Raw genomic sequence first — 14,421 nt, forward strand, 5'->3', positions numbered from 1 at the left:
ATGCTCCCTAAAATATAAAAAAGTAAAAGGACCCAACAGAGGTGCTCTGGCCAGGGCTCAACCACCTGCTGGCAAAGGGAAAAACTAGGCATCAGCATTGCGTGTGTGCGGCAAATCCGGTATTCTGAATGCTGATAAGCTAGTCCACAGATAACTAATTACTTCATATTGAAGCATCTTCTTCTGGAAGGAATTCCTCCTCATAGTCCACTGAACGAAGCTTTGGGTCATCTGCTGTGCCAATGGGGATCAATGGGGATCCAGTTCACCCCCTTCTAAATTAACCTGTCACACACATTTGGCAGAAGCTGAGGGATCTGCTGCATTATTTGATCATTCAATGTCCAAGTTCCCAGACATACTGCCGCCATCTGACGATGATGAAACACAAATTCCAGATGCGGCTCCTTCACCATCATCCAGGCCAGTCCATGTGTTAGTGTGGAAGATTGTTCAGAAGAGCCAGTGGATGATGACTATGGTGACAAAACTTGGTCTCCACGCGAAGAAGATCAGGGAACTAGTTCTGATGATGAGGTTCATGTTCCTTTGCCAACAAAACGTCCTCCAATTAATGCACAAATCCCTTATATCACGCACACCAGTAAACACGACTTGTGCCGATATTGTGCTACCAAAAGTGCTAATCCCAAAAAGAAAGGCTCCAAACAAACTGTGACAAACTGTGTGGTTATATTTCACCAAAGATGAAAATGACCCAACGAGGGCGATAGGTAAGACTGGCAAGCAGTCACTTAGCCAAGGAAAGGACACTATGCACCTCCATACAAATGCCTTCAGCTGACACCTGACTATGATATAAGGGTCAGTACACACAGGACAGCACAGCTTGTGTATATGGAGTAGTCACTGACCGGTCACAGCGTCCATGCTGACCCCTGACTATGATATGAGGGTCAGTATATACAGGACATCACAGCTTGTGTATAGGGACACCTGTACGTGACAGAGATGACTGGGCAGAGCCTCCTCCCTGATAAGGTGACATGGTGTGTAGTTGTGTCACACAGGACAGGTAGGTCACACCTATCTCAGTTATCTCACTGCTCTGCTGTATCTTGTCCTCATCCGAGAGAGATAGAGACAGAGCTGACTACATGGCACGTCGCTGGCACCTCGCTGTCATATCTGTCCTGGTACTGACCTGCTTTACCTTCTACCAGAACCTCCAGCACCGAATGAGGTAAGACAGTACTAAGGAGGTGCAAGAGACTGCATGTGATAGAGTAGAGACTGCGTATGAGAGAAGAGACTGCGTGTGAGAGAAAAGAGACTGTGGGAGAGAGAAGAGACTGTGTGTGAGAGAGAAGAGACTGTTTGTAAGAGAGAAGAGACTGTGTGAGAGAAGAGACTGTGTGTGAGAGAGAAGAGACTGTGTGTGAGAGAAGAGACTGCGTGTGAGAGAGAAGAGACTGTGTGTGAGAGAGAAGAAACTGTGGGAGAGAGAAGAGACTGTGTGTGAGAGAGAAGAGACTGTGTGTAAGAGAGAAGAGACTGTGTGAGAGAAGAGACTGTGTGTGAGAGAGAAGAGACTGTGTGTGAGAGAAGAGACTGCGTGTGAGAGAGAAGAGACTGTGTGTGAGAGAGAAGAGACTGTGGGAGAGAGAAGAGACTGTGTGTGAGAGAGAAGAGACTGTGTGTGAGAGAAGAGATTGTGTGTGAGAGAGAAAAGACTGTGTGTGAGAGAGAAGAGACTGTGTGTGAGATAAGAGACTGTGTATGAGAGAAGAGACTGTGGGAGAGAGAAGAGACTGTGTGTGAGAGAGAAGAGACTGTGTGTGAGAGAGAAGAGACTGTGTGTGAGAGAGAAGAGACTGTGTGTGAGAGAGAAGAGACTGTGTGTGAGAGAGAAGAGACTGTGTGTGAGAGAAGAGACTGTGTGAGAGAGAAGAGACTGCGTGTGACAGAAGAGACTGTGTGTGAGAGAGAAGAGACTGTGTGTGAATGAAGAGACTGTGTGTGAGAGAGAAGAGACTGTGTGTGAAAGAAGAGACTGTGAGAGAGAAAAGATTGTGTGTGAGAGAAGAGACTGTGTGTGTGAGAGAGAAGAGACTGTGTGTGAGAGAAGAGACTGTGTGAGAGAGAAGAGACTGTGTGTGAGAGAAGAGACTGTGAGAGAGAAGAGACTGTGAGAGAGAAGAGATTGTGTGTGTGAGAGAGAAGAGAGTGTGTGTGAGAGAAGAGAATGTGTGTGAGAGAGAAGAGACTGTGTGAGAGAAGAGACTGTGTGTGAGAGACGAGACTGCGTGTGTGAGAGAAGAGAGTGTGTGAGAGAGAAGAGACTGTGTGTGAGAGAAGAGACTGTGAGAGAGAAGAGATTGTGTGTGTGAGAGAGAAGAGAGTGTGTGTGAGAGAAGAGAATGTGTGTGAGAGAGAAGAGACTGTGTGAGAGAAGAGACTGTGTGAGAGACGAGACTGCGTGTGTGAGAGAAGAGAGTGTGTGAGAGAGAAGAGATTGTGTGTGTGAGAGAGAAGAGAGTGTGTGTTAGAGAAGAGAATGTGTGTGAGAGAGAAGAGACTGTGTGAGAGAAGAGACTGTGTGAGAGAAGAGACTGTGTGTGAGAGACGAGACTGCGTGTGTGAGATAAGAGAGTGTGTGAGAGAGAAGAGACTGTGTGTGTGTGAGAGAAGAGACTGTGAGAGAGAAGAGATTGTGTGTGTGAGAAGAGACTGTGTGTGAGAAGAGACTGTGTGAGAGAGAAGAGACTGTGTGTGAGAGAAGAGACTGTGTGTGAGAGAAGAGACTGTGTGTGAGAGAAGAGACTGTGTGTGAGAGAGAAGAGACTGTGTGTGTGAGAGAAGAGACTGTGTGTGTGAGAAGAGACTGTGTGTGTGAGAAGAGACTGTGAGAGAGAAGAGACTGCGTGTGAGAGAAGAGACTGCGTGTGAGAGAAGAGACTGCGTGAGAGAGAAGAGACTGCGTGTGAGAGAAGAGACTGCGTGTGAGAGAAGAGACTGCGTGAGAGAGAAGAGACTGTGTGTGAGAAAGAAGAGACTGTGTGAGAGAAGAGACTGTGTGAGAGAAGAGACTGAGAGAGAGAAGAGACTGCGTGTGAGAGAAGAGACTGCGTGAGAGAGAAGAGACTGTGTGTGAGAGAGAAGAGACTGTGTGAGAGAAGAGACTGTGTGTGAGAGACGAGACTGCGTGTGTGAGAGAAGAGAGTGTGTGAGAGAGAAGAGACTGTGTGTGTGAGAGAAGAGACTGTGAGAGAGAAGAGATTGTGTGTGTGTGAGAAGAGACTGTGTGTGTGAAAAGAGACAGCAGGGACATGCACATCGATCCCTTCATTACCCAAGACCACCAGGGATGTTACCATTAATCTCCTCACTACCATAGAGACTGTGTGAGAGAGAAGAGACTGTGTGTGAGAGAAGAGACTGTGAGAGAGAAGAGACTGTGTGAGAGAGAAGAGACTGTGTGTGTGAGAGAAGAGACTGTGTGTGTGTGAGAAGAGACTGTGTGTGTGAGAAGAGACTGTGTGAGAGAGAAGAGACTGCGTGTGAGAGAAGAGACTGCGTGAGAGAGAAGAGACTGCGTGTGAGAGAAGAGACTGCGTGAGAGAGAAGAGACTGTGTGTGAGAGAGAAGAGACTGTGTGAGAGAAGAGACTGTGTGTGAGAGACGAGACTGCGTGTGTGAGAGAAGAGAGTGTGTGAGAGAGAAGAGACTGTGTGTGTGAGAGAAGAGACTGTGTGTGTGAGAAGAGACTGTGTGAGAGAGAAGAGACTGCGTGAGAGAGAAGAGACTGCGTGTGAGAGAAGAGACTGCGTGAGAGAGAAGAGACTGTGTGTGAGAGACGAGACTGCGTGTGTGAGAGAAGAGAGTGTGTGAGAGAGAAGAGACTGTGTGTGTGAGAGAAGAGACTGTGAGAGAGAAGAGATTGTGTGTGAGAGAAGAGACTGTGTGAGAGACGAGACTGCGTGTGTGAGAGAAGAGACTGTGTGTGTGTGAGAAGAGACTCTGTGCGTGAGAAGAGACTGTGTGAGAGAGAAGAGACTGCGTGTGAGAGAAGAGACTGCGTGAGAGAGAAGAGACTGCGTGTGAGAGAAGAGACTGCGTGAGAGAGAAGAGACTGTGTGTGAGAGAGAAGAGACTGTGTGAGAGAAGAGACTGTGTGTGAGAGACGAGACTGTGTGTGTGAGAGAAGAGAGTGTGTGAGAGAGAAGAGACTGTGTGTGTGAGAGAAGAGACTGTGAGAGAGAAGAGATTGTGTGTGTGTGTGAGAAGAGACTGTGTGTGTGAGAAGAGACTGTGTGAGAGAGAAGAGACTGCGTGTGAGAGAAGAGACTGCGTGAGAGAGAAGAGACTGCGTGTGAGAGAAGAGACTGCGTGAGATAGAAGAGACTGTGTGTGAGAGACGAGACTGCGTGTGTGAGAGAAGAGAGTGTGTGAGAGAGAAGAGACTGTGTGAGAGAGAAGAGACTGTGTGTGTGAGAGAAGAGACTGTGAGAGAGAAGAGACTGTGTGTGTGAGAGAAGAGACTGTGAGAGAGAAGAGATTGTGTGTGAGAGAAGAGACTGTGTGAGAAAAAAGAGACTGTGTGTGTGTGAGAGAAGAGACTGTGTGTGTGTGAGAAGAGACTGTGTGTGCGAGAAGAGACTGTGTGAGAGAGAAGAGACTGCGTGTGAGAGAAGAGACTGCGTGAGAGAGAAGAGACTGCTTGTGAGAGAAGAGACTGCGTGAGAGAGAAGAGACTGTGTGTGAGAGAGAAGAGACTGTGTGAGAGAAGAGACTGTGTGTGAGAGACGAGACTGCGTGTGTGAGAGAAGAGAGTGTGTGAGAGAGAAGAGACTGTGAGAGAGAAGAGATTGTGTGTGAGAGAAGAGACTGTGAGAGAGAAGAGATTGTGTGTGAGAGAAGAGACTGTGTGAGAAAAAAGAGACTGTGTGTGTGTGAGAGAAGAGACTGTGAGAGAGAAGAGATTGTGTGTGTGGGAGAGAAGAGAGTGTGTGTGAGAGAAGAGAATGTGTGTGAGAGAGAAGAGACTGTGTGAGAGAAGAGACTGTGTGAGAGAAGAGACTGTGTGTGAGAGAAGAGACTGTGTGTGAGAGAATGAGACTGTGTGTGAGAGAAGAGACTGTGTGTGAGAGAAGAGTGTGTGTGAGAGAGAAGAGACTGTGTGTGTGTGAGAGAGAAGAGACTGTGTGTGAGTGAGAAGAGACTGTGTGTGAGAGAAGAGACTGTGTGTGAGAGATAAGGGAATGAGAAAAGAACAAAGAGAGTAAAGTGAAAGAGAAAGAAGAGAGCCAGAAGAGAGGAGAGTAAGAGAGACAGATGGAGAGGAGCCGCAGCTGCAGGGAGGTAATATCTTCTCTGTTCTGCAGTACAGAACCTGCTGAGAGTCCTCTAGACAACAAGGGATGATATCGTAACCTGACTGCACACTAGACCACCAGGGATGTCACCATTAATCTCCTCACTACCCTAGAACAGCAGGGACATGCACATCGATCCCTTCATTACCCGAGACCACCAGGCAGTGCCGCACCTCCCATGAGGCGACCTGAAGCGAGCGCTTCAGGCGGCACTATGCCAGGGCCTCAGGGAGGGCGGCATTTTTGCTAACCTAAGCCAGTCCAGGACAAGCTGTCCTGGACTGGCTTATCACCGAGCGGTGGTTTGGGGAGGCCACTGGAGCAGCGCTGCTCCAGCAGCCTCCTCTCACGCTCAGGCAGAGAGCAGGCAGGCTCCAGGCCTACTCTCTGCCGGCGAACGGGGATAAGCCCCGCCCCCTTCACTCGACCACGACCCCAATCCACCCTGCCACGCCAGGAGGAGGGGGCGGCTTTCTGCAGTTAGCCTCGGGCGGCGAAAGGAGCAGGCTCACCCCTGCCACCAGGGATGTCACTATTAATCTCCTCACTACTCTAGAACAGCAGGGACATGCACATCAATCCCTTCATTACCCGAGACCACCAGGGATGTCACCATTAATCTCTTCACTACCCTAGAACAGCAGGGACATGCACATCGATCCCTTCATTACCCAAGACCACCAGGGATGTCACCATTAATCTCCTCACTACCATAGAACAACAGGAACATCCACATCGATCCCACCATTACCTGAGACCACCAGGGATGTCACTATTAATCTCCTCACTACCCTAGAACAGCAGGAACATCCACATCGATCCCGCCATTACCTGAGACCACCAGGGATGTCACTATTAATCTCCTCACTACCCTAGAACAGCAGGGACATGCACATCAATCCCTTCATTACCCAAGACCACCAGGGATGTCACCATTAATCTCCTCACTACCATAGAACAGCAGGAACATCCACATCGATCCCGCCATTACCTGAGACCACCAGGGATGCCACTATTAATCTCTTCACTACCCTAGAACAGCAGGAACATCCACATCGATCCCACCATTACCTGAGACCACCAGAGATGCCACTATTAATCTCCTCACTACCCTAGAACAGCAGGGACATGCACATCAATCCCTTCATTACCCAAGACCACCAGGGATGTCACCATTAATCTCCTCACTACCATAGAACAGCAGGAACATCCACATCGATCCCGCCATTACCTGAGACCACCAGGGATGCCACTATTAATCTCTTCACTACCCTAGAACAGCAGGAACATCCACATCGATCCCACCATTACCTGAGACCACCAGAGATGCCACTATTAATCTCCTCACTACCCTAGAACAGCAGGGACATGCACATCAATCCCTTCATTACCCGAGACCACCAGGGATGATATTATTGTTAATCCCTTTACTTTCCTACACCACCAGGGACCTCACTATTAACCCCTTCACTACCCTGGACCACGTTGCTCCCATAGGTCCACTCACTATTAGTTGCTTATATTGTGTAATGTAGAGTCTGTCGGAGTCAGAGATCATATTTACATATAACCTGTTAGTACATATGGAAATAAGAAAGCAGATCCCGACCTTTACTAGGCACATCTGGGCAAACGTCCAACTTCAACCAACCTTCTGCTTCTTCTATAAAGGTCAAGACGAGAACACAAGAAGCTTCCGGAAGCCGAATGTCTGTACCTGAAATCTGTCATATTAAAATCTATAAGGAACACGTGAGTAAAATCCTTAGATTCATAAAGTCTGGAGCACTAAGTACATGTCTGTTCAGAGCACTAAGGTTGTACATGTCCATCCGGAGCACTAAGGCTGTACATGTCCATCCGGAGCACTAAGGTTATACATGTCCGTCCAGAGCACTAAGACTGTACATGTAGGGCCTATTCACACGGAGTAAAATGGCGTGTAATTTGGAGTGTAATTTGTACACGTGTAAAAAATTTACACGTGTATTTTGGAGTGTTTTTTTTTACATGTGGCGTTTCAGTAGCGTTTACGGAGCGTTTTTTGGAGCGTTTACGGAAGCGGTTTTTTTACACGTGTAAATGCTCCAAAAAACGCTCTGTAAACGCTACTGAAACTCCACGTGTAAAAAAAAAAAACACTCCAAAATACACGTGTAAAGTTTTTTACACGTGTAAAAATTACACTCCAAATTACATGGGCTGTACATGTCCATCCGGAGCACTAAGGCTGTACATGTCCGTCCGGAGCATTAAGGCTGTATGTGTCCGTCCGGAGCACTAAAACTGTATGTGTTCGTCAGGAGCAGTGAGATTGTACATGTCCATCCGGAGCACTAAGACTGTACGTGTTCGTCAGATGCAGTGAGGTTGTACATGCCCGCCCGGAGCACTAAGGTTGTATGTGTCCGTCTGGAGCACTAAGGTTGTATGTGTCCGTCTGGAGCACTAAGGTTGTATGTGTCCGTCTGGAGCACTAAGGCTGTACGTGTCTGTTCAGAGCACTAAGGTTGTACATGTCTGTCCGGAGTACTAAGGCTTTATGTGTCCGTCCGGAGTACTAAGGCTGTATGTGTCCATCCGGAGCACAAAGGCAGTATGTGTCCGTCCAGAGCACTGAGGCTGTACGTGTCCGTCCGGAGCACTAAGGTTGTACATATCCGTCCAGAGCACTAGGACTGTATGTGTCCGTCCAGAGCACTAAGGCTGTATGTGTCCGTCCGGAGCACTAAGGCTGTATGTGTCTCTCTGGAGATTTGGCAAATTAGCCCCTGTGATAGAGGAGAGGTTCTAGAATTTGGGCTGGGTTAGAGGAACTTCAAAAATTGCTGGTGGACAGAACCCCCATTTTCATACAGCTTGAGGTGTAATCTGTCCCTGCTGATGTCACAGCCAGGCTTGTTACAGGTCTGTTCTTCATATTATTCTCTTGTATGCTACAAACTGTTTTGCTTGTGTGTGTCTTTCCTTTTCCCTCTGTACTTTTCTCTATATCATATCTATACATGGAATAACATTGTTCTTGGCACTGAAACGTTCCCACAATCCTGAATCCTGTAATCTTTGTGTTTGCCAGTGTGGGATAGAGGTTCACTGTGTAAAGTCAAAGGGCGACAAGTGTGAGTGACTGGGGCATTAATGGGAGGACTTTATACAAAGAGGTTCAGTGATTACAAAGGGGACAAATGAAATGAGATACAACAAGCAAACAGTTGTAAAATAAAGTGAATAAAAAACTGAAAAATCTCTTACAAGTTCTAATCCTTCTGCTTTCTTGGGGAATAGAATGGAAACAAGATGGCGGCACCTCCAGCGTGACCGGTCTGCACACGTGACAATGTTCCTCTGGTGGTTCCTCAAAGCTATGAGGTTTATAAGGTCTTCATGAGGTTTAGAGTTGTCCCCATGGATGAATTTAGCCCCACCCACTTTTGTGTTGACTCCGTCCACTCGTTAATTTTTCATGTGCCTGCACACAGTATAATCCTCCTACAGTCACCCGTAAATTATATGTCCCCCCTCTATCTCTCCCACAGTTTAATATATCTCTGCCCCCAGATTCATGTCCCCCCATCTCTGCTCCCAGATTCATGTCCCTCCATCTCTTCCCCCAGATTCATGTCCCTCCATCTCTGCCCCCAGATTCATGTCCCCACATCTCTGCCACCAGATTCATGTCCCCCCATCTCTGCCCCCAGATTCATGTCCCCCCATCTCTTCCCCCAGATTCATGTCCCTCCATCTCTGCCCCCAGATTCATGTCCCCCCATCTCTGCCCCCAGATTCATGTCCCCCCATCTCTGCCCCCAGATTCATGTCCCCCCATCTCTGCCCCCAGATTCATGTCCCCCCATCTCTGCCCCCAGATTCATGTCCCCCCATCTCTGCCCCCAGATTCATGTCCCCCCCATCTCTGCCCCCAGATTCCTGTCCCCCCATCTCTGCCCCCAGATTCATGTCCCCACATCTCTGCCCCCCAGTGTCATGCCATCCTCTCCATCTCTGCCCCCAGTGTCATGCCGTCCTCTCCTTCATCTGCCCCCAGATTCACGTTCCACCTCCACATTAAACTTACCTTCTCCTCCGCTCCCTCGCCGCTCTCTGCGCGCCTCTCTTACTGAGGCGTCCTCTGGATGCAGATCTGAGTTGAAATCGGGACATACCTCCCTCCAACCAGGACCGCAGGACATGTCACCGGAATCGTGACGGTTGGGAGGTATGAGTATATACAGTGAGGGGATGTCATTATACAGTATATACAGTGAGGGGATGTCATTATACAGTATATACAGTGAGGGGACGACATTATACAGTATATACAGTGATTGGATGTAATTGTACAGTATATACAGTGAGGGCATATTATTACACTATGTACATTATTAAATACTATGGACTTGTATATCACTGTAGATTACGTGTCTGTACTGTCTCCTAGATGAACATCTCCATAAACAAGTCTTGTGTCAATATTTCTAACTCTAGATGGGACAATTCACAGTTTCTTGCGGTGACTGACGCTCTGAAGGGATGTCCTTGGAAGGCGAACCAAACAGCGCGAGACCTGAGACAGTAAGTGCCTGCGCTCTGCATGTCCCGTGGTTACTGTATTATACCGTACACCGATGTACACAACTATAAGACACCTAGAACTGGAGTAGAGACTAACACTAATGATCCTTTACAATACAGCACTATGGGAAAGTATTAGTAACATTATACTGTAGTTAGCATATAGGGGGCAGTATTATACAGAGGAGCAGTATTATAGTAGTTATATTCTTGTACATAGGAGGTAGTATTATAGTAGTTATATTCTTGTACATAGAGCAATACTACTCCTATGTACAAGAATATAACTACTATAATACTACTCCTATGTACAAGAATATAACTACTATAATACTACTCCTATGTACAAGAATATAACTACTATAATACTACTCCTATGTACAAGAATATAACTACTATAATACTGCTCCTATGTACAAGAATATAACTACTATAATACTACTCCTATGTACAAGAATATAACTACTATAATACTACTCCTATGTACAAGAATATAACTACTATAATACTACTCCTATGTACAAAAATATAAATACTATAATACTACCTCCTATGTACAAGAATATAACTACTATAATACTACTCCTATGTACAAGAATATAACTACTATAATACTACTCCTATGTACAAGAATATAACTACCATAATACTACTCCTATGTACAGGAATATAACTACTATAATACTACTCCTATGTACAAAAATATAAATACTATAATACTACCTCCTATGTACAAGAATATAACTACTATAATACTACTCCTATGTACAAGAATATAACTACTATAATACTACTCCTATGTACAAGAATATAACTACCATAATACTACTCCTATGTACAGGAATATAACTACTATAATACTACTCCTATGTACAAAAATATAAATACTATAATACTACCTCCTATGTACAAGAATATAACTACTATAATACTACTCCTATGTACAAGAATATAACTACTATAATACTACTCCTATGTACAAGAATATAACTACCATAATACTACTCCTATGTACAGGAATATAACTACTATAATACTACCTCCTATGTACAAGAATATAACTACTATAATTCTACCTACTATGTACAAGAATATAACTACTATAATACTGCTCCTATGTACAAGAATATAACTACTATAATACTGCTCCTATGTACAAGAATATAACTACTATAATACTACTCCTATGTACAAGAATATAACTACTATAATACTACCTCCTATGTACAAGAATATAACTACTATAATTCTACCTACTATGTACAAGAATATAACTACTATAATACTGCTCCTTTGTACAAGAATATAACTACTATAATACTGCTCCTATGTACAAGAATATAACTACTATAATACTGCTCCTATGTACAAGAATATAACTACTATAATACTGCTCCTATGTACAAGAATATAACTACTATAATACTACTCCTATGTACAAGAATATAACTATTATAATACTACTCCTATGTACAAGAATATAACTACTATAATACTACCTCCCTATGTACAAGAATATAACTACTATAATTCTACCTACTATGTACAAGAATATAACTACTATAATACTGCTCCTATGTACAAGAATATAACTACTATAATACTGCTCCTATGTACAAGAATATAACTACTATAATACTGCTCCTATGTACAAGAATATAACTACTATAATACTGCTCCTATGTACAAGAATATAACTACTATAATACTACTTCCTATGTACAAGAATATAACTACTATAATACTACTCCTATGTACAAGTATATAACTACTATAATACTGCTCCTATGTACAAGAATATGACTACTATAATACTACTCCTATGTAGAAGAATATAACTACTATAATACCGCTCCTATGTAGAAGAATATAACTACTATAATACTACTCCTATGTACAAGAATATAACTACTATAATACTACTATGTAGAAGAATATAACTACTATAATACCACTTCTATGTACAAGAATATAACTACTATAATACTGCCCCGATGTAGAAGAATATAACTACTATAATACCGCTCCTATGTACAAGAATATAACTACTATAATACTGCCCCTATGTAGAAGAATATAACTACTATAATACTACTCCTATGTACAAGAATATAACTACTATAATACTACCTCCTATGTACAAGAATATAACTACTATAATAATACTCCTATGTACAAGAATATAACTACTATAATACTACTCCTATGTACAAGAATATAACTATTATAATACTACTCCTATGTACAAGAATATAACTACTATAATACTACCTCCTATGTACAAGAATATAACTATTATAATACTACTCCTATGTACAAGAATATAACTACTATAATACTACCTCCTATGTACAAGAATATAACTACTATAATTCTACCTACTATGTACAAGAATATAACTACTATAATACTGCTCCTATGTACAAGAATATAACTACTATAATACTGCTCCTATGTACAAGAATATAACTATTATAATACTACTTCCTATGTACAAGAATATAACTACTATAATACTACTTCCTATGTACAAGAATATAGCTACTATAATACTACCTCCTATGTACAAGAATATAACTACTATAATACTACTCCTATGTATAAGAATATAACTACTATAATACAACCTCCTATATACAAGAATATAACTACTATAATACTACTTCCTATGTACAAGAATATAACTACTATAATGCTACCTCCTATATACAAGAATATAACTACTATAATACTACTCCTATGTATAAGAATATAACTACTATAATACTACTCCTATGTAGAAGAATATAACTACTATAATACTACTCCTGTGTACAAGAATATAACTACTATAATACTACCTACTATGTACAAGAATATAACTACTATAATACTACCTCCTATGTACAAGAATATAACTACTATAATACCGCTCCTATGTAAAAGAATATAACTACTATAATACTGCCCCTATGTAGAAGAATATAACTACTATAATACTACTCCTATGTAGAAGAATATAACTACTATAATACTACTCCTATGTACAAGAATATAACTACTATAATACTACTCCTATGTACAAGAATATAACTACTATAATACTACCTCCTATGTACAAGAATATAACTACTATAATTCTACCTACTATGTACAAGAATATAACTACTATAATACTGCTCCTATGTACAAGAATATAACTACTATAATACTGCTCCTATGTACAAGAATATAACTACTATAATACTGCTCCTATGTACAAGAATATAACTACTATAATACTGCTCCTATGTACAAGAATATAACTACTATAATACTACTTCCTATGTACAAAAATATAACTACTATAATACTACTCCTATGTACAAGTATATAACTACTATAATACTGCTCCTATGTACAAGAATATAACTACTATAATACTACTCCTATGTAGAAGAATATAACTACTATAATACCGCTCCTATGTACAAGAATATAACTACTATAATACTGCCCCTATGTACAAGTATATAACTACTATAATACTACTCCTATGTACAAGAATATAACTACTATAATACTACTATGTACAAGAATATAACTACTATAATACCACTTCTATGTACAAGAATATAACTACTATAATACTGCCCCTATGTAGAAGAATATAACTACTATAATACTACTCCTATGTACAAGAATATAACTACTATAATACTACCTCCTATGTACAAGAATATAACTACTATAATACTACTCCTATGTACAAGAATATAACTATTATAATACTACTCCTATGTACACGAATATAACTACTATAATACTACCTCCTATGTACAAGAATATAACTACTATAATTCTACCTACTATGTACAAGAATATAACTACTATAATACTGCTCCTATGTACAAGAATATAACTACTATAATACTACCTCCTATGTACAAGAATATAACTACTATAATACTACTCCTATGTACAAGAATATAACTACTATAATACTACCTCCTATGTACAAGAATATAACTACTATAATACTACTCCTATGTACAAGAATATAACTACTATACTACCTAATATGTACAAGAATATAACTACTATAATACTACTCCTATGTACAAGAATATAACTATTATAATACTACTCCTATGTACAAGAATATAACTACTATAATACTACCTCCTATGTACAAGAATATAACTACTATAATTCTACCTACTATGTACAAGAATATAACTACTATAATACTGCTCCTATGTACAAGAATATAACTACTATAATACTGCTCCTATGTACAAGAATATAACTACTATAATACTGCTCCTATGTACAAGAATATAACTACTATAATACTGCTCCTATGTACAAGAATATAACTACTATAATACTGCTCCTATGTACAAGAATATAACTACTATAATACTGCTCCTATGCACAAGAATATAACTACTATAATACTGCTCATATGTACAAGAATATAACTACTATAATACTACTTCCTATGTACAAGAATATAACTACTATAATACTACCTCCTATGTACAAGAATATA

General features: G+C 41.6%; 1 protein-coding gene across 1 annotated transcript in view; it reads left to right on the forward strand.

The window, feature by feature from the left end:
- The window catches only part of LOC142202309 (alpha-N-acetylneuraminide alpha-2,8-sialyltransferase-like), a 287,552-nt gene that overhangs the window by 195,700 nt on the left and 77,431 nt on the right, over positions 1-14,421 (forward strand). Inside the window, exons 2-3 of the mRNA XM_075272374.1 lie at positions 7,008-7,088; positions 9,822-9,908. Of these exons, the coding sequence (XP_075128475.1) occupies positions 7,008-7,088; positions 9,822-9,908 (168 nt within the window). The remainder of the gene's footprint in view (positions 1-7,007; positions 7,089-9,821; positions 9,909-14,421) is intronic.

The sequence above is a fragment of the Leptodactylus fuscus genome, chromosome 5 (genome assembly GCF_031893055.1).
Source record: "Leptodactylus fuscus isolate aLepFus1 chromosome 5, aLepFus1.hap2, whole genome shotgun sequence".
Lineage (NCBI taxonomy): Eukaryota > Metazoa > Chordata > Amphibia > Anura > Leptodactylidae > Leptodactylus > Leptodactylus fuscus.